The sequence below is a fragment of the Gracilinanus agilis genome, chromosome 3 (genome assembly GCF_016433145.1).
Source record: "Gracilinanus agilis isolate LMUSP501 chromosome 3, AgileGrace, whole genome shotgun sequence".
Lineage (NCBI taxonomy): Eukaryota > Metazoa > Chordata > Mammalia > Didelphimorphia > Didelphidae > Gracilinanus > Gracilinanus agilis.
Genome location: NC_058132.1, coordinates 508,442,445 through 508,464,544, shown reverse-complemented (window position 1 = coordinate 508,464,544; position 22,100 = coordinate 508,442,445). Strand labels below are relative to the sequence as shown.

The 22,100-nt window shown below is 34.4% G+C and overlaps 1 protein-coding gene across 2 annotated transcripts in view; it reads left to right on the top strand.

The window, feature by feature from the left end:
• Positions 1-22,100, top strand: part of ARHGEF7 (Rho guanine nucleotide exchange factor 7) — a 321,898-nt gene that overhangs the window by 245,409 nt on the left and 54,389 nt on the right. For both annotated transcript variants that reach the window (XM_044670524.1, XM_044670523.1), the window contains 3 exons: positions 17,881-18,019; positions 19,819-19,878; positions 20,401-20,547. In XM_044670524.1, the coding sequence (XP_044526459.1) occupies positions 17,881-18,019; positions 19,819-19,878; positions 20,401-20,547 (346 nt within the window). The remainder of the gene's footprint in view (positions 1-17,880; positions 18,020-19,818; positions 19,879-20,400; positions 20,548-22,100) is intronic.

Below are 22,100 nucleotides of genomic sequence, written 5' to 3'. Positions count from 1 at the left end.
AGTTATGTGAGGGCTGCCCCCTAGTTTTTGTCTTTGCATTTCCTATCTCCTGTTTTCTTCTTAAAGGCTAACACAGTGGCTTACACTCAGTAGGTGCTTAAAAATATGTTTTTCAACTGCTTGAACACATGGGCTGATGGGGATATTATTGGGGATATAGACACTAAATGATAACTCTAGTCCAACTATCAATAATATGGAATTAGATCTTAATCAATTATACATGTAAAACCCAGTGGAATTGTGTGTCGGCTAAGGGGGACTAGAGGGTTTGGGGGGAAAGGGAAAGAACAGGAAACATGTCACTATGGGAAAATATTCAAAATGAAAACAAAAGAAAGCATGTTTTGGAGTTAATTGAATTCATTTCCATAAATATCTTGGAGGTTCTTGTGGCTATTCTCTTATGATGATTTTGTTGTATTGCAAGTCTTTTAATAAAATGCCACTAAATCATCCACAGAAGAATTATAAGGCCTCCAGAAGATTGACTTACATATCATAGAGTTTCAATCTAGAGAAGTTGGCAGCAGCATCCTTTATCCAAAATAAAAGATCTTATTTCTGGTTTTGAGACTTTTATTTGATATTGTATGAATTATAATAACACTTCAAAAACTAATTCCAGATGCATTTGGAAGTAATTTTAATATTGTTTGGTTCAAATAAGAATGTTCAAATAAGCAGATTTAACATTATTGCTTTGAGATTCATACTATATTCTCCTTTGTCAGTTTGACATTTTTGTGACTTTGATCATTTTCATGGCATATTAGGCTAAAAAAATTAGACCTAGTATAAATGTTGTTATATTGACAACTGTGCAATATAGGTTTAATTCAATAATGTAAGAAATGTGAGGAGAGTAAAATTTATTTACATATATATACACATATAAACATACACACTATGTGAAGTGGGTTTAAATGCTATCACTAGTTTAATAAGAATTTAATTATTAGTATAAGTCTAGCAGTATTTTAGATATGATTGATAGAAAAGTATGGACTTGGTATAGTGAAGCATGCAATGAAATTAGAGAATAGCAATTGAAAGGGAACTTCCTTTTTTCTTCAAAAGACCTGCATTGTTATCCTGTCCATCTAACCTCCCAAAACAAAACAAGACTGTGATCTTTTAGAGGTTGGTTAAAGACTTTTTCCCCTTAATTTATTGTGAGATGGTTTTGGACCGTAGTTCTTTGGCCATTGTAGGTCTTAAAACATATTTGTTGTTAAAAGGGAAAGAGACTTAAAGCTCATCTACCAGGACTTTCAGAGAAAGCAAGGATATTAAGAATGACTATGGCTTTTGATTATGGCTACAGTGATGAAATAGCCGTTAATCCTACTATTTAAAATATTCTTTCAGTATTTGACTTCGGAATGTTTTTGGTCAGGACCAGGAATTTTGGGGATACCGTTAGGGGCTATCTCTAGGGAAAGAAGGGATTGAAGGAGATTACTCCATTAACATCTGTTTTGTAGAGGCCATGAGATCTGTCTTGATTAAGGCCAAAGGACTACAGAGAGATAATGTTGTGTGGAAAGGTCCCTGGACTTGAAGTCAGGGGAAAAGCAGTCAAACATGATTTTGCTACTTACTTGGTAAGTCATTTACCTTTTTGGGACCTCAATTTGCTCACCTATAGCATGAAGAGGTTGGACTAGGTAATGGAGTTCTAAGATCCTTTCCAACTTTAATTCTTATGATGGTCTGACCTTCCCTAACACTGTCTCCATTCATTTCCTTTCTCCTCCCTCTGTAGGAGCTCAGGAACATTCTTCATATGACATATTTCTCAAGACCTTCACCATATTGGTAGTTCTCTTTAATATTATTTCAGTTTATCTAGCAGAATGTACGCTTCTTGAGGGTAAAGGCTATTTCATTTTTGTCTTGGTGTCCTCAGCACTTAGCATAGTACTTGGCACACAATGGACACTTAAGAAATACTGCTTGAATTGAATTATTAATGTCCTTCCTAAAATATGTTTCTGAGAACTAGATATCATAATCCAAACATGATCTGACCAGTGTAGATTTTAGTTAAGACTATCACCACCTAGGTTTTGGATACTGTGCTTCTATTTTACATAGCTTCAAGGTTGCACTGAAACTTTTTGACTGCCTTGTCCCACAAAGGATTCACTTTGTTTACATTCCATTAAAAGTCTAGGCCTTTTTCACATGAACTGTTTCTGTGTTCCCATATTTCAGAAATATTGTTTCAAATTTCTTAAATGTTTGTTAAACATACCTCAAAAATCTTTCAAGGAAATTACAGCTATCTATTTCTGTGTCTGTCTGTCTGTCTGTCTCTCTGACACACACACACACACACCTCTAGCATCTTGAATTAAATTATATGATTGTGTATCTATATTCATATATACAATTTAATACAAGGCGGTAGATTTTGAGTGATGAGGCAAAGATAGATCATGACACATGCACTTGGGGTAATTTAAGGATGAAACACTGTCTGTTGGGAGAGAGTATTGATTAAACAGTATGTGGTAGAATAATAGGACATACGACTAGAATTGGAAGTTGGAACCAATGAAGTTATGTAATATGCTCAAGTTTACACAGAGCCAGAATTTTCGTCTTGATGTTCTGGATCCATATAGTGATTCCGTTACTACAAAGTACCTTCTTAAGTTTGTATTCTTTATGCTGTTGATGGGCAGCAGTAAAAAGAGGACTAGTGAAAATTTTGTGACATAAAGATCATTTTTGCACACATTTTTATTTGTAATAATTGATATATGTCTGAGATCCTCGCTTAGAAATTTGTCAAGTCTAGCTACCAGCCTTTAAATAAATAAATAAAGAAACAAATAAGTAGGTAAATAAATAAATAGGTAAATGAATAAATGCATGGAAGATAATATTACTATATCCTTTGCTCAGTAAGAGAGTCAGTTTTGATTTTGTCATTTCATGCAGTTTTTGACATAATATTTAATATAGTTTTTTTAGAGTTATAGTATGATATAGATGGAGTGCTGACATCAAAGCCAGAAAGACTGTTGCATTCAAGTCCAGCTTCTGACATATTTCAGCTGTTTGGTGTTGGGCAAGGCTTTTACTCCCTTAATACTCTGAACAACTCTCTAAGGCTACAAATTGCAGGGAAGGTGCAGTGGTGGAGGGAGTGCCTTATGTGAGCTCCCTCTGTCCATAAAACCAGAGGTCCATTTTCTTTCCTTTTCCTTGTTCATTCTCTTATAAATATTTCAAGTAGCATGTATTCTGTAATAATGGTAATCTAATCATTGCAAGGGAAGAAATAGTTGCTAAGCTCCCATCATTGTCCCCTATGCACTTTTACAAGATCATGTCTATAGAGCAGTATGAGACCCCAAGGTATCCAATCCAAATATCCTGTTTTACAAAGAAGGAAACTGAGACCCTGGAAATTCAATAACTTTCTCAAAGCCACACAGGCAATAAACATCAGAAGGCAAAATTTGGTCACAATATCTTAGACTCTAGATAGCCAGTGCTTTTCCACTGTCTTATTTTGTCTCCCCTGGGGAGGTATGAGAGTTTAAATGATCAAGGATTAATGAAAAAATCTTTTCAAACTTGCTCTCTTGAGATTACTAAAAAAAAAAGTTCTAGAGATGGTTGTAGTTCTGAAGAAAATTTTAAGTTTAATTCTGTTTTTAACCAATAGTCAAAGATTTCATTTTAATTAAGAAGGGAAACCTTTTTTTTCTGGCTTGTTTTCTTTCTTTCCTAACACCACATCACATCTTTTGTGAGGAAAATTATATACTTTCCCCCTTTGGTTTTCAAAATCATGTGCATATTGCTAACTCATTTGAATGCTTTAATGTTATATGATTGATTATTGGAGCAACTAAAATAGCAAAGTGAAAGAGTATCAGGCCTGGAGTTGGGAGGTTCTGAGTTCAAATTTGGTCGCAGACACTTCCTACCTGTATGATCCTGGGCAAGTCACTTAATCCCAATTACCAACTCTTACTACTCTTCTGCTTTAGTATCGATTCTAAGACAGAAAGATTGTGTGTGTGTGTGTGTGTGTGTGGTGTGTGTATACACACACATATATATTATGATTATTAAATTAAGGTGAAGTTTAAAGGAAATCACTGCTGCTCAGTTCTATTTGCATTTTTATTTGTTATTTTATATTATTTTTTGGTTGCTGTGTATATACTCTGTTGATCTTCCAAACATTTCTTGGAAGAATGAACCTATAGAAAATGCAACAAGCGTTTGTAGAATTTATCAAGTTAAATATTTTTATAAGTAGTTGTCTAAATAGTTAATATGGTGGCCTTTTTCCTATACCTCCAGGTAGGATTTTTAAAATTTTGGAAAAATCATTTTGCTCCAAATAATTGTTATTTGCTTAATGGCAAAAGATAGTTATTTGGAAAGCCATTACCAAATTATTACCAAGTTTTCACATTGCATCTGTCATGGAGAGGCATGCCTGTGAAATGATGCTATGTTGTGTTCTTGTTTTTTTTAATATAAGAAATGTAATGCCTAAGAAGCACTGATAATATGTTTTCTCCTCCCTGTAGAAGTAAAAGAGAAAGTGCTTTTAGAAAACAGAGGTATCCTTTAACATCTTTGAACTTAAGAAACTCCTTTAGTCATATGGTTGGAGGAGTAAACTAATAAGAAAAAGTAAAGCAGTTTCAGGGCAGTTGAATCCATTTGTGACAAAAGGAAGCAAGTAAGTTTATTCTTCATGTGATACAGAAGTGGATTGTTTATTTAAGATGATTTGTAAAGTTTCATAGGCAAAAATAGACACTAGACTATTTTATCTTTCTTTCCTTTTAGAAGTATTGAACTTTTCAGCAAATTTGTTTAAAGAAACTTGTTAATACTCTCCAAATATATTTTCAAAACAAGTCATATAGGATCAAGAAATAGGAGACTCCACACATACTGCCTATTTCCCCAGAACTTTAAAGGGAAAGTGGTAACTTGTCCTATCTCAGCCACTCAGATATTTCTTCATGATGGTTAACCAGTGTTTTACTTTTCATGAAGCTACACTGAGGTAAGCAGAAACATGCAGAGGAGACAGGCTCTACCTTTATGAAATTGACATGCTTATTCTTCTAAAAGATTTCTTAATCTTTTTTAATAATTGTTATTTTCAGTTCAGTTATGACTTGGGTATTGGTTCCTTATTCAAGTAATGGAGAAAGAATCGATGCTTTAGAAAGTCAAGGTAAAAGCTACATATTGATGTTTCTGGCAAAATTCCTTATTGAAATCTGAGGATAAACTCAAGCGTTTTAGAACAAGAACATTGTTTGATAACTGTTGGTTGAATTGATTTGCTTTAATTTGCAATTTAATTTTCATTCTGCTACAATTCATATCATAGGGTCTGAGTGAATTACTGGAGGTTTAAAATAAAAGAAGCATCATATTTTACTTTAAAAAAATTAACTTGATGTGCCTGAAGCTTTGAATTGGCTGCCTAGGAACAGCACAGCAAATTCTGAGCTAAGAATCAGGAGTTCATAAGTGTGAGTCCTTGCTCGGCTACTTAATAACTATATGACACTGGTTAAATCACTAAGTCCTTGAATCTCAGTGACCTCATCTTGAAAAATGAGTAAGCTTCCTCACAAGGTTGTTTTGAAGATCACATGAGATAAGAGTACTTTATGCTTTAACTTGTGGCTCAGTTTTCTGATCTGTAAAATGAAGATAATTATACTATGTCACAGAGTTGTTGTAAGGGTCAAATAAGATAATATATATGAAATGATTGTTAAATCGAAAAGTAGTATACAAATATTAGTGATTGGTATTATAGTATTATACAAATTATGTAAATGGATATAATTTCATTAGTGTAAGAGAAGTCTACTTAATGAAAAACACCCATGTTCAAGATCTTCCTCTATCATCAGGAATAGCAAGTTAATTTATCTTATTATACTTCGCTTGTTCCTTTCAATAGGATCTACAGATGGAAGAGACCTCATACAGAGGTCAATCCAGTCCCTTCATTCTGTCGATTAGGAAACAGAACAAGAGATTAAGTTATTTACTTAGTGCCATGCATGGAATAAGTAGCAGAGATGCATTCAAATTTAGGTCTTGTGAATTCAGATTTATCACTCTTTTAACTGTAAATGGGTATATATGTTGAGATAATGAAAGTAAACTAAAAAAATTTTTTTGAGACACTGTGTTGAATTAGGTCAGATAAACTCAGTGTTGATAAAAATGAATTCATGGGTAGAGATTAATGGAGGAAGAAAAAAACAAATTGATAGTTACTCAAACAGATATTACAATTGACTTTAAGCCTTTTAACTTCTTCAGTTCAACTATTTAAGTAATTTGTGCCTATGTTTTAAAAATCTATTCATGTTCCGTGCCATCTTTTAATCTGTTCTAAGAAGATAAGTTCTTTTCTATGCCAGTTTTTAGTAAACTGGGTAGTTTAAAGCTAATAATTATTTTTTTATTTATTAATTATGAAGTGCCATTGTCTCTTAGGTCAAATAAAAATCACCATAGTAGTGTATTTCCTACCCTTCTTCCCTTCATTAAGTTTTTTTTTTTAAATTCACTTGTTTACTGAAGCAGAATAACCTGAAAAGTTATCCAAAAGGCAGTTTTTGTACTCTTGGTATTTGTGTTCCAAAATTGTGAATCAATTTATATTTAGTAAGTTAATTCAGTATTTGATTTGATTTGAATAGAATTCAATAGTTGAATAGTGCTTAACAAGTGTTCTGGTTGGAACTTCCTGTTAGAAAATTAAAATCTTAGTTCTGGTTGGGACTTCCTGTTAGAAAATTAAAATCTTAGTTATAGTTTTTTCTAATTCAATAAAAAAGTTTTTTGGTAGTTTGATAGGTATGGCACTAAATAAGTAAATTAATTTGGGTAGAATGGATATTTTTATTATGTTAGCTCATCCTACCCATGAGCAATCAATGTTTTTCCAATTGTTTGGATCTAGTTTTAATTGTTTGGAAAGTGTTTTGTAGTCATGTTTGTATAATTGCTGTGTTTGTTTTGGTGGATAGATTCCTAAGTATTTTATATTGTCTAGGGTGATTTTAAATGGTGTTTTTCTTTCTACCTCTTGCTGCTGTGATGTGTTGGAAATATATAGAAATTCTGATGATTTATGTGCATTTATTTTGTATCCTGCAATGCTGCTAAAGTTGTTGATTATTTCTACTAGCTTTTTAGTTGATTCTCTAGGATTTTTTAAGTATAACATCATATCATCTGCAAAGAGTGATAGCTTAGTCTCCTCATTGGCTATTTTAATACCTTCAAATTCTTTTTCTTCTCTTATTGCTATTACTAGTGTTTCTAGTACAATGTTAAATAATAGAGGTGATAATGGACATCCTTTGTTTCACTCCTGATCTTATTGAAAGGCTTCTAATTTATCCCCATTGCATATGATATTTGTTGATGGTTTAATATATATGCTGTTTGTTATTTTTAGGAAAGGACCTTCTATTCCTATACTTTCTAGTGCTTTCAGTAGGAATGGGTGTTGTATTTTGTCAAAGGCTTTTTCAGCATCTTTTGAGATAATCATGTGGTTTTTGTTGGTTTGCTTGTTGATATGGTCAATTATGTGGATGGTTTTCCTAATGTTGAACCATCCTTGCATTCCTGGTATAAATCCCACCTGATCATGGTGGATGATCTTCTTAATTACTTGCTGGAGTCTTTTTGCTAGTATTCTGTTTAAGATTTTTGCATCTATGTTCATTAAGGAGATTGGTCTGTAATTTTCTCTCTGTTTTTGATCTCCCTGGCTTTGGAATCAGTACCATATTTGTGTCATAAAAGGAATTTGGTAAGACTCCTTCTTTGCTTATTATATCAAATAATTTGTATAGTATTGGGATTAATTGTTCTTTGAATGTTTGATAGAATTCACTTGTGAATCCATCAGGCCCTGGCGATTTTTTCTTAGGGAGTTCTTTGATGACCTGTTCACTTTCTTTTTCTGATATGGGATTATTTAGGTATTCTATTTCTTCTGCTCTTAATCTAGGCATTTACTGAATGGAAGGCTCCAACCAGTTGTTTTCCTATTTCTTCTTATATCTAAGTACTGGTAGATTTGAGATTCTGAAAATGAATTGAAACCTGCAGAACTACTTAAACATTTAAAACCATTAAAATACATTGAAAATCTAAAAAATTGTTCTCATTTATAATTTGATACAAAGAGTGTGTCCAGTTACACAGGACTTACTTTTTTATGTAGCAGTTTATGGTTACAAAGCATTTTTATGTATGTTATCCCCTTATAACTCCATAACAACTTTGTGAAGTAGATAAGCGGTGGGAAAATAGGATCAGAGAAGTTGTGAGTTGCCTAAATCTACACAGCAAATTACAGAACAGAACTGTGGATACTTTTGTGTGTGCAAGTAGTCTAATAAAAAATACAAATTATATAAAATTTCCCTCTAAGAGCATTGTACTGTTTGTATTGATTAAAAAAGCTTCAACAAAACCATAATCAAAAGCATTTATTAAGAACCTTCAGTGACTCAGACATTGTGTTACAGCCTGAGGAATAAAGACAAAAGTAAACCTCTCTGTCATGAAGGTTACTGTCAATTTGATGGGAGAGTTTGTAAGTATTTTATTTATGAACTGTCTGCCTTTTTGTTTAACACAAGCATCTGTCTCAGTGTTCTGGCATTGATAGGACTTGAATATAGGGTTTAGATCCTTACTTTGAAAAGCCTACTAGTTCTGTATGTGTTCTGCAGCATCAGCTCTCTAAGACAAAGTGCCGAACTGGTTTCTAAACTGCATTGGTAAAGAGAGTTTTTGCTAACTAGGTTTTCCTATGCTGCTGAAATCACAGATCTAGAGAATAACATAGTAACAGCAACAACTGTTATTCCTTTGTTGCTTTTTAACAACAGATTTCTTCACCATAATATCGAAACTGAGAGGGGAGCTAGGTGGCTCAGTGAATAGAGTGCCATGCTTGGAATTGGGAGATACTGGTTTCAAATTTGGCCTCAAATACTTCCTAGCTGTGTGATCCTGGGCAAGTCACTAAACCCTGTTTGCCTAGCCCTTACAGCTCTTCTGTCTTGGAGTTGTTACTATAAAAAAAAAGAGAAACTGAGATTTAGAGCATACACGATTTGACTATGATCTTAGAGCTAGTCAAAATACAATAGCAGAGTGGATAAAATACAGAATTTGGATTTAAAGAAAGACCCAAGTTCAAATTCTGCTTCAGGCTCTCACTAACTTTGTGACCCTGGGCAAATACGTGACATCTCTCACTTTCCATTTCCTTAAATGTAAAATGGAACTAATAATAACATCTACCTCACAGGATTGTTGTGAATATTGATTGAAATAATATACATAAAAGCATGATATAAATTGTTAACTATTAGTGCAAGAGCATGATTATACACACTACACACATACATACACATTTTGTGTATGTATGTGTGTGTAGTGTGTATATGTCTGCATTATACATATAGAATTATACATTGGCATACATAGTCATATGCATACATATATACATCAGTAATATATGTAGATATATAGTGGAGTGAAGAGAGATATTTATGGTGGGAAAAGTTAACGTAGTTTTCAGAAAAGGGAGAAATCTTTCCTGAAATTGAAATCTTTGGGAACCACTAACATTTTGGGAAACTCTTTAAGGCTCTAAAGGGAATGCTTTTCAAGTATATGCTGTGTTTATCCCCTGTACAATTACCTTAATAGCTATTTTGATAAATCTGTGAAACTTAAACATAACATTTACTCAGAATAACTGGAGCATGGAACACAGATAATTTTCTGAGTCAGGAAGCTCTTTGTATCTCCTCCACTTGGTATATCCCAGAGCCTTAAAATGTGCAGGCTGATGTCATTCTTTGAGAAAACAGCCTTAAAGTAAGGAGCTGTAGAATTTCAGTCCTAAAGAGTCCAGAGCCCTAAAAAGGCAGAAAAGTCATTAAGTAAGCCAAGTACTCCCCCCAGATTTGTCAAGATGCATTGCCTGTGTGCCCTCCTCAGACCTGTAAGCAATGAGAGCTCCCATTCTGTCTACTACAAACCAAGTCCAGCTTCAGGAGTGTAAGTTGTATTTATTTGTCTTTTGGAAGTGGCTGGGTATTTACTCTGCTGCTTCTTAAAATGTAGTTGATTACTAGCTTATAGACTGACTGGTCTTATATTTTCAACATAAAAACTCTGTCTGCCTTTTTTTTTTTAAACTGAGAGACCACTGTGAAAGATGTTATAGTTATCTATTTGGAGAATCATCAGTGTAATTCTGAAATATTGGGTCAGGGATTTGTATATTGGGTTGGGGATTTTGCTTTTGATAGCATAGAAGGCAGTAATTGGGTTAGAGAGAATCTCGAGAAAATAAGACTTATTTGAATTCTCAAGGTCATTTTGGGTTGGGTATTTTAAGAATTTTTCCAGTGCAAACTATCTTAATACATTCTTACTATTATATAGAAACGTTGATTCTATAGACTTCTTAACTAAGACATATTTGCCCAAATTCCATTTCTGTTGATCACATCTGCTGGGAAATATTTTCATGCCAAACTGTTTTGAATAAATTGCAGCTATAATAATTTGTGCCATAAAATATTTCAAATCCCCCCCAGCATTTTGTTATTTTTCGTTTAGTTAAATGATGATGTGTGTGTGCGCGCGCGCATGTGCTCCCTTTGTTTCTTTTCTGTTGCTCCCAGTATCATTTCAGCAAATACAGAGGAGATAGACTGTACAGTACTTTCTGGTGCCAGTAGAAATTAAATGAATTGAAAAGAGCCATTGTCTTTTCAGAACAGCTATGAACAACATGTATTATGTTTTTTTTTTAATTCAGCATAGAAGTAAATAAATAAAACTAACACAATGACCTGCAATGGATTTTAAAACTCCCATTGACCTGCTCAACAGCCATGAATTCTAGCATTATATAAAGATCTTATTCTTCCTCATCTAGACATTCACTGTTGAAGAGATAGTTTTGTTTTCAGACAGGACTTTCCCTGAATTTCAGTGCTGTCTCAACCAGATATGGAATTAACTAAGAATAGCTTATTTAGAGCACAGACATGAAATTGCAGGTGTGTCCTACTCTGTGGATTCGAAAGCTTCCTAAATATATTCTTCACATTTAAATTAGGCTGAAGATATTTTATGTGCTACATTTAAACAGACATTCATATATTCATTTAAAAATTTTTAGTATTTATTTTTAACATTTTTTCTTTTTTCCATTTTAAAACTATTCATTTTTTCAGTTACATGTAGAAACAATTTTTGACAATTGTTTTCTGACATTATAAGATTCAGATTTTCTCTCTCCCTTCTCCTAATCCCCTAGATGGTAGTCTGATATAAGATATACCAATGCTTTCATGCAGTACATATTTCCAAATTGCTCATGCTGTGACATTTATTACACGTACAATAAAAAACTCATGAAGGAAATAAAGTGAAGATGACACATTTTGATATGCATTTAGACTTCAACAGTTCCTTCTTTGGCTATGCATAGAGTTTTTCATCACGAATTCCTTGTGGATATCTTGGGAACTTGGTTTACCACTAATGGTTTAGTCTTTCACAATTGATCATCATATAAGATATCTGTTACTATGTACATTATTCTCCTGGTTCTGCTTACTTGACTTTGCATCAGTTCATCTAAGCCTTTACAGGTTTTCTGAACTCCTCCTGTTCATCATTTCTTAAGACAAAACAGTATTCCATTACAACCACATATCACAATTTGTTTATCCATTCCCCTGGTGATGGACGATTCCTCAGTTTCTAATTCTTTGTCACTATAAAAAGAGTTGCTAAAAATATTTTGGTACAGGTAAGCCCTTTCCCCTTATCTCTATTCTCTTTTGGATACAGACCCAGTAGTGCTATTGTTTGGTCAAAGGATATGCATAATTTTATGGTCCTTTAGCCATGGTTCATATTGTTCTCCAGAATGATTATATCAATTCACAGTTCTACCAACAGAGTGTATTAGTGTTCCAATTTTCCCACATACCCTCTTAGCATTTATCAATGGGGGTGGGTGGGTCATGTTAGCCAATCTGATGTGGATATGATATTGTTTTAATTTGCATTTCTCTAATCTAGTGATTTGGAGAACTTTTTCATATGATTATAGTTTTAATTTCTCCCTTTGAGAACTTCCTGTTTATAATGTTTTTCAGTTGGTGAATGCTTTGTATTCTTATAAGTTTGTAAATATTTGAGAGATGAGTTCTTTGTCAGAGAAACGTTCTATAAAAATTCCCCCCTTCATTTTCCCCCTTCTAATCTTTGTTGCATTGGTTTTGTTTGTACAAAACCTTTTTAATTTGATGTAATCAAAATTATTCATTTCATTTTTCACTGTTCTCTATGTTCTTGTTTGGTCATGAAGTCACTTCCTTTAAAGTCTGACAGGTAAACTTTTCCATATTAGCCTAATTTGTTTGTGGTATCACTCTTTATTTCTAGATCAAAATCAAATCTATTTTGACTTTTTTCTGGTATATGGTATAAGATATTGGTCTATGCCTAGTTTCTGTTATACTATTTTCCAGTTTCCCCAGTAGTTTCTTATCAAATAATGAGTTCTTTCCCTAAAAGCTTGGATTTTTAGGTTTAGCAAACACTAAGTTGCTATGGACATTAACTATGGTGTATTGATTATACAACTATTTAATTGATCCACTACTCTATTTCTTGACCACTATCAGATTGTTTTGATGATTACTGCTTTATAATATATTTTGAAATCTGGTATGGTTAGGCATCTTTCCTTCATATTCCCCCCAACCCCTTTGTTCTCTTCATATTCTTGGCCTTTTGTTCTTCCAGATGAATTTTGTTATTATTTTTTCTAGCTCTATGAAATACTTTTTGGATAGTTTGATTGGTATGTCACTGAATAGGTAAATTAATTTAGGTAGGATTGTCATTTTTATTTTATTGTCTTGGCCTACCCATGAGCAATTATTTTTTTTCCCAATTGTTTAGGTCTGACTTTATTTGTGTTAAGTCTTTTATAATTGTGTTCAGACATTAATATATTCTTGATGCCCTAATGGGTGGTTCTTTTTGAATTTGAGTTACAGAAGTTTTTAAAAGCATAGAACAGTAATGGGAAATCTTTTAGAGATGGAGTGTCAGGCCCTACCCTCACCCCACCCTCTAGTTTGAGTGCTGTGCTGACTCCCTCCCCTCAAGCCTGAGTGCCATATTCCCTCCAGACCCAGACCCATTCCCCCATACCCAGTGCCACCCCCTCATACCGTAGACAGGGGAGGGAGGAAGCACTCTTCGGGGTGCTGGGCAGAGAGGCGATGATGAGAACCACATGAAGATGGGGAAGAGAGCAACCCCAGTACTCTGCTCCCCTCCAGCTCTGCCACCTGCAAGGTACCCACCTTGCCCCCATGCACTCCCCATTGGCTTCTGGGCAAAGGGGTGGTGGTTAAGAAAAAATGTCATCAGGTGTGGTAGAGATGGGGTTGGGGAGTAGTTCTGCCTGAGTCCCTCTGCCTTTCTAGGAAGGAACTCTTGGGGGAGGGGAGGAGGCCATGTGCCCACAGATAGTGCATTGTGTGCCATCTTTGGCACCTGTGCCATAGGTTCACCATCACTGGCAAAGAATGGTACAGTTGGCGTCTCAAGACTATTCCTCTAATTCATACATTAATTACCATTGGTAATGGGAGATATCTCTCAATACCTAATGTTTAAACTGTTTCTAGTTTTTGGAGGAAGTATTAAATAAGAGGATGTGATGATTGCATTATTAAAAATGTTTGCATAGAGAAAAATACTGATTTTGTTTGATTAAGCATTATGAGTAAGATTGTGATAAAGGAGTGGAAAGGAAATTAATAATTTGTGTGCTTATTCTGTTCACTCCAGTTTTGCTGTACTCACAGACCTTGAGATAAAAGGAGAGAGATTGCAACATCAGAGGAAAAATAGGGACAATAGAATGATAGCATTCTTTCTTACTTGATAGCCTAGGCAGGTATTTATGTTACTACTATTGTCTTATGATGAGAATTTTATACTGTAAAATGGGAGAGTCATTTCTGGTGATTAAGCCTGATGATAAAAACTTTAAGTTAGGACCATGCGATTTTGTTTTTCAACTTGAATGGTAGATTATTAGTTCTTATATTCTATAGGTCTTATAAAAGAAAAGGATGCCACACATGATTTAGGCAATTAATATTTAAAAATTTTGGTGAAACAGTTTGTGAGGGACTGATTTTGATTCACCTAAAGAATAAATTATATTTTAACCTGTGCACTAAATCTTCTAATTCAGTTTTTGGCTCTCAATATTCATAGATTTTAAAAGTTCCAAAAAATCAAGTATTCCATTTTAATTTTTTTGTGGTGTAATTAGTTTAATATGAAATGTCATAAAGATTAAAGGCTCTACTAAATTCTACTAAAGTTTCATTATGACCCACAAGTAATTCTGGGATCTTGAATGCAGTGCTAGCTCAGCATAAGATCTGGTCAATTCTATCAAGCTGAAAAAGATTTTGACTATAAGCTCAATAATAGATGTCTCTGTTGTCAGAGGATCTCCTGGGTTTGGAAAGGAGTCTTTCCATATTGGCCGTAGCATATGAATTTTATGGCTATAGCAATCCTTGAATAACACTTACTAAGCATACTAAGCATACTAAGTAGAGATGAGGTTTGTCGTTGCTTGACAGAGTGAGGGGGAGGAGCAGGACACACTAGCCCTTGAAACCAAGAGTCCTTTAAACACTGAAGTTTGATATTGATGAATCAGAGACAAATAATAATCTCTGTACTAGGCAAAAATAAAAAACTAAAATGGAAATACTAAAAACATCTATTCTTTGAGTGGGAAAGGTATATTAGAGGCTATTTAGTCCAAACCTTTTGTTTTATACATGAGGAAACTGAGGCCCAGAGAGGTGAGTGATTCGCCCATCAAAATACAGCCAAGGTCTTGGTTGTAGGGCTCGTGGTTAAGTACTTTTCTTGCATGACTGCTAAACTATACTGCCTAATTTTTCTTGTATTCTCACTTTCACTTCTGGGAAGAAGGGATAATTTATTTAAAGTCAGCAATTAAACTCCCAGGAGCTAAGATGATAAGTGTTCTACCAATTACCAATGATCACTCTGCATCCATGGCATTTGACTGATCCAGATCCCGAGTAAAGTGTTTGGAACCCTAGCCAGCTTGCCGTTACAACCACTGCCAGATGAGAAAACATTAGAACAGAAAGTGAATAACCTTTGGAAGCTACACATTCAAAAGGGTGCCTCTCATTTAAAAAAATTTTTTTTTTCTTATAGTAGCAGGTTTCCTGAAACTCATAGTTTATAGTCCTTACCTCACTCATCTCAATAGGGTACTAAGTGAATTATGGGGAATGATAATAGTAGTTAGTAATTGCTTATGTACGTTTGATCTTTATTCTGAGTTTTAAAAAATTGACTTAAAAATAAAATCTGTAACTTTTTTTTGCAGCTCCTGCCTGTATGTAGGTTTGTGCTGTAGTGATGACTTCTGTGAAAGACAGGATTATTGCTAGACCATCTTTCACAGGCATTCATATTTCTTTTTCTCCATTCACACAGCCATGCTTTAGTTTAGCTCTTGTCACCACTCACCTACACTATTACAATGAACTCATATTTGGTATCCCTCCCTTCATTTTCTCCCCTCTCCATTCCTTCATTCACATAGATGCCAAATGGATATTTCTGAAATACAAGTCTGACTACCTCCTTATTTAAAAAGCTTATTATTGCCTATAGGAGAAAGTACAAGTTTGTTTGTTTAGTGTTTAAAATTCTTTACAATCTGGTTCTGGCCTATCTTTTTAGAACAGTTTCGCAGTATTCCTCTTCTCTGTTTTCTTTTTTATTTGAACTGCCCCATTTACTGTCCCCACTTTCTGACATTCCATCTTCATTCTTTATTACATCTTGCTTTTCATTTCAGGAATGCTTACCTTCATTTTCACTTTTTTCATTTGATATATCTAGATCTGATATGGGAAGGTTCAGTTCTCCTACTAGAATTGTTTTACCCTCTATTTCCTCCTTGAACTCTGCTAATTTCTCCTTTAGAAATTTAGATGCTATACCATTAGGTGCATACATGTTGAGTACTGCTATTTCTTCATTGTCTATACTGCCTTTTGTCAGGATGTAATTACCTTCCTTATCTCTTTTAACTAGATCTATTTTTATTTTGGCTTTGTCAGATATCATGATTGCAAATCCTGCCTTCCTTTTCTCATTTGATGTCCAGTAGCTTTTGCTCCAGCCTTTAAACCTTTACTCTATGTGTGTCTACCTGTCTCATGAGTGTTTCTTGTAGACAACATATGGTAGGATTTTGGTTTCTAATCTACTCTGCTATTTGCTTCCATTTTATGGGTGAGTTCATCCTGTTCACATTGAGAGTTATAATTATCAACTGTGTTTTTCCCAACATTTTGATTCCCTCTCCTTGTCCTTCCCTTTCTTTCACTATTTCCTTCTATACCAGTGTTTTGTTTTTAATCAATCCCTCTAGTTCATTCATTTTGCAATCTCTGTCTCTATTCAAATGACCTTTTTTGACTCTTCTTCTATTTTAGTGTTTTTTTTTCCTTAGTTGTTGAATTATTTTGTATTTCCTTTAAAAAAAAACCCAACAACAACTTTATCTCCTGTCTTAGAACCAATAGTAGGGCTAGGCAATGGGGCCCAAGTGGCTTGCCCAGCGTAACATAGGTAGGAAATGTCTGGCATTGAGCCACCTAGCTGCCTCTTGCATTTACTTTAGGAATATTTTTTTATTTACTTATAAGTCAAATGCATGGTATTTCCTCCAGTAGAATATGAGCTCCTTGAGGGCAGGGATAATTTTCATTTTCAGCTTTGTATTCCCCACCTATCAGCACAGTGCCTTGCCCATAGCTTGATGAATTTAATTGAACCCAGGAGTTGGCAGGAAGAGAACTGCACTGCAACCTTGATTTTACTACATGATAGAATTAAGAATACGGTGGATTTAATTACTTTCATGTTTGAGGAATTTCATTATAAGATGATTTTGCCAATGAGATGATCCCATTGGAACACTAGCAAAAGCATATGTACGTGTGTGTGCATGAAGAATTTGCTTTGCTTTATTAGGTTACAATCATATTTTGAAGCACCTTTCAATAAGCAATGTACTGACTTTGGTCATCTGGTTTATGACATTCAAGTTTTATCTGATTATGGAATGTACAAGTTAACTTCTATGGAAATACTTATTTTTTAAATTTAAAAATAAAACCCCTTAGAATAGATACTATCCATTCCAAGGTAGAAGAGTGTTAAGGACTAGATAATTGGGGTTGTGACTTACTCAGGGTCACACAGCTAAGTATCTCATTTCTAGGCATAATGCTCTATTCTTTGGGCCACCTAGCTTCCCCAAAATATTTATTTCTTAGAAAAGGGCCTGAGAAATCATTTAAGCTAACCTGCTGAGGAAATTTAAGGCCCTAAAAAGCTGCCCAGAATCAGTCATTCTGTAGTAGATTCAGAAATAAAGCTCAAGTTTCTGTGTCCTAGCCCAGTACTCTTTCACTACACTTATATTTACAGGAAAGGACAATGTGAATTTCTTTTGTTCTTTTTCAGATTTATAGGACTGATAAAATATATTGTCATTCTCTACCTTTGTTCTTTATTAATCACAGACTTAATTAAGGATGACTAAATGGTCTAGCCTTAGCAGTTATGGTAATTTTGCTTTGTCCTTTATCCCTAACAAAAAATTTCCTTTCTGTTAATGTTTTCTTTGCTCAGTGAGGATTTGGGAGAGTTTATGGAGATGAAAGGCGCCAACAGTCCTGGGATTCTTGTGTTGACCACAGGCCTCAGCAAACCTTTTATGCGCCTGGATAAATATCCTACTTTACTCAAAGAACTTGAAAGACATATGGAGGTATGTCTTTCTATGCTTTTCTTTTTACCTGTTATATGTAGCCCTGCTGCCTATCCTGTATCTTTGGGATGAATTAATATAACAAATTGAAGGTGCCATGTGGGCCAGGGATGGATGAGACACAAATTAGGTGATCTGTGGTCCCTGCTCTGAAGTACCTTGCAGAAAATGCATTACAACTAGGACTCACTTCATGTTTCAAAACCAACTAAAAGTTTCTTTAGTGTTCAGGATGGTTTTTAAAGAAAAATTCTATTTTACTTTTGATATTTTGAGATATTCAACTTTTCCCACCTGATAGAAACAGACACAGAAGAGGTTTTATAAGCTGTCTGGTCTAACTCATACCTTCTATATATATGAATTTGCTACTTTGCAACTTCTGTTCATTGCTTAAAGTTCATCCTTGTGCGTACAAGCAAAAATAAATCAAACCCTGCCCCCCCACAATGACTCTTAAAATACCTAAAGACAGGTTTTGTCTCCTAACTCTTTTCTTGTCCAGGCTAACTTTAGTTAGCCTTGTCTAACTTGTCTAGTTCTTGTCTCCTTTTAATTTTAGTTGATCTTCAAAGGGCATGAGCCCTAGGCCTGTGCTGGTTACCCTCCTCTTCAGGCTTATTAGTATCCTTTATAAAATATGGTACCCTGAGTGAAACACAGATTTCAGATGTTGTCTGACCAGTACAGTACAAAATACAGTAGGGCATTTTTTTCCCTATCCCCAGACATTATGCCTTCCTTTTTTTTTTTTTTTTTTAAACCCTTACCTTCTGTCTTGGAGCCAATGCTGTGTGTTGGCTCAAAGGCAGAAGAGTGGTAAGGGCTAGGCAATGGGGGTCAATTGACTTGCCCAGGGTCATATGGCTGGGAAGTGTCTGAGGCCAGATTTGAACCTAGAAACTCCTCTCTATCCCTGGCTCTCAATCTAATGAGCTACCCAGCTGCCCCCTATTATGCCTTCCTTAATGTGGCATAAGATGACATTAACTTCTCTGCTCTCATACCACACTGTTGACATTTTAAACTTGTAGCCCATTACAACTCCTAGATCTTTTCCAGATGAACTTCCCATTTACCACATTCCTTGCAACAAAAAGAATATTGATCCTATCATCAGAGAACCTGGATTCAAACCTTTACTTTAGTATTTAATACCTCAGGGCTCAATCTTTTCATCTATGAAACAAGAGGGTTAGACCAAATGACCCCAAGGCCCCTCAGTATATCTCTCACCATCTTCCCCCTGTATATCTCTGACCATCTTAAAAACAAAACAACCCTCATTCCCCTCCAAAACTTTAAACATTCTGAGATTCTAGCTATTTTTGCCTTTTTGTGATACCATCATATCTAAAGTTGGAAACTACATTTTATTTGGGAATATGGCTGTTGGCAATAAATGTGAAATTAATTTTTAAAAGAGCTTATGTTGTTGGGCAGTAGAAGTAAAAAGGACATTAAAAAAGAACTCTATACAATAGGTTAATTGTTATTCTTGTTGGCATGTTATTGGAGGCCTAAGAGGAAGGAGCAAAATTTTAATATTTCACATTTATACTTCAAGTTTGTGTTTAGGTTTTTCCTTCATCCTTGGATTCATATGAGATGCCTGATATCCCTTGGTCTGTTTTTCTTTTTGGACAGAAAAAGTGACCTTTATTATAGTAGTGAGATAAAGGGGAAAACAGAATAACATTTTTCTAAATTCTGACATTTCTTTAGAAATAGTATATTTTTAAGAAATGTTTTCTGTTACCAAGATTAACAATAATACTGTTTTGTTTTGTTACATTAAGGATTATCATCCGGATCGACAAGATATTCAAAAGTCTATGACAGCCTTTAAAAATCTTTCTGTAAGTAAATGAAAAGATCTTATTTATATGAGATAAGCATTTAATGAGCTAATGATAGGAAACATTAGAATTATTTGGTGAATAAGATGCAAATAGGTGAAAATTTGATGTTTTTCATAAGCTATCTGTCAGACAGGTATTTAAAATATATTTTTCTCTCCCATTGTAGCAAGTCTTTGTGAGCAATGGCCTAAAAGTTCATCCCTTAGTAGCTATTATCACAGAGAAAAAAATATGTTGATGTCCCATGGTACCTTGACTTTTATACTGTGCCCAGCATTGTGGGCGCATGCATACAATGTCTAAAAGCCCATGTGCAAACCTATAGCCACACAAAGTACAATGTAATATGATGCTTGTACATGATATGCACACACATTTCACTTTAATATATTGATATTACACACATATACATACCCATACCATGCCTTAGGCTTATTTGGCAGTAGAGATCTGCTCCTGAGTATTATCCCTGCCTTTCATTGATTCTTTATCAATAAATGTATTTTTCTTTTCCTCTAGGCACAATGTCAAGAAGTTCGAAAAAGGAAAGAACTTGAACTCCAGATTCTGACAGAAGCAATTCGCTGCTGGGAGGGAGATGACATTAAAACCTTGGGCAATGTCATATACATGTCTCAGGTCATGATTCAGTGTGCAGGAAATGAAGTAAGGCAGTTAAAGGGTTAACAAAGTATTATTACTATTGAGTCTTTTAAAAAATAAGTTGTGAAAACAGCAACAGTTTCCCCCAAAAAAGACTACCTGAGTGAAAGGGTTTTAAACTTTATATAATTATATAATTATCTTGCTTACTCAGAAATGAAAAAGTGTCTGTTTTCACAGGATCCTTGTACTCTGTTAAATAGCATCTGCATTTCATATTAAAAAAGAATTGTGTTTCTGAATGCTTGATAATCATCATGAACAATGATCAGTATTTAAGCAGTAGTTAACGTCATTAGATGCTTGTGTATGTAAGATTTTATGCTTTAAAATGCTAGTTAAGGAAAAGTAGTCATTAACAATCCGTAGGTCTCCTGTCTTTGACTTTGTACTTGATGCTTTATCAAAGAAGTAGGGGATAGGATACATTAAAAACTTAAGTATAAAAAAATATCATGGATGCTAACTTTGAGGAAAGTGCATTTCATATTCACTAAATAAATCCAACTCAATTTATTAGTGACAAATTCCTACTGAGAGGGAGTGATGTCATCAGATCAAATGCTCTCTGCCTTCCAGTCTTACCAGGACAGTTGACATTATAATTATTCAAAGATCGTTAAAGTGTGATGCCAGGAAACCCTTTAGAACTACCATATTGTATTTTTTAAAAGTTATCTTAAGTTAATGCTTGACTTAACTTAAATATTTAATTTGTAATTAGGGCAACATACTTGGAAAAGATTTTTAACAGTAGTTAAAGTCCCACTATGATTACTTTGTCTCAAAATGCAAATTAATTCATTACAGCTGTTTGAAAGAAATTCTAGGAACCAGTCTGTGGACATGAGAGATTCCTGTTTTATGATGCCTTTGTTTATGCTACTTTTTGAGAAATTAGAAATAAGCCAATGGTAGGGGGGGAAATTGTTTTAAACCACAGTAACAATGATGATAATAAACATCTAAATAAATTTTTACTTTTGCAAGTACTAGATGCAAATTACTTAGTTTAAGCTTTGTAGTAACTCCATGAACCCTAGGTATCATAGATGACATTATCCTTATTTTAAGAAACTGAAATTCAGAAAGGTTCAATAACTTGGCCAGGTTCAAACAACTATTAAAGATCAAAGGCAGGATTTAATTCAAATTTTTCTCAAGTTTAGCTTACTATTCACCAAAACATACTACTTCTCTAAAGATACTTGTTGTCAAGATTTTCCCTTTAAGTCCTTAGGACATTTTTGACAATGGGAATATGTGTACATATTTATAAGCATAACTGTTTGTATTCCAATACAATAGAAAGAATTGTGGGTTTAGAAATGAGAAAATTGGGGCAGATAGGTGACCCAGCTGATTGAGAGCTGCGTCCTGGATTCAAATCTGGCCCCAGATACTGCCTACCTGTGTGACCTTGGATAAGTCACTTAACCCCAATTGCCTGGTCCTTAGTACTCTTCTGCCTTAGTATTGATTTTAAGATGGGAAGGAAGGAAGGAAGGAAGGAAGGAAGGAAGGAAGGAAGGAAGGAAGGAAGGAAGGAAGGAAGG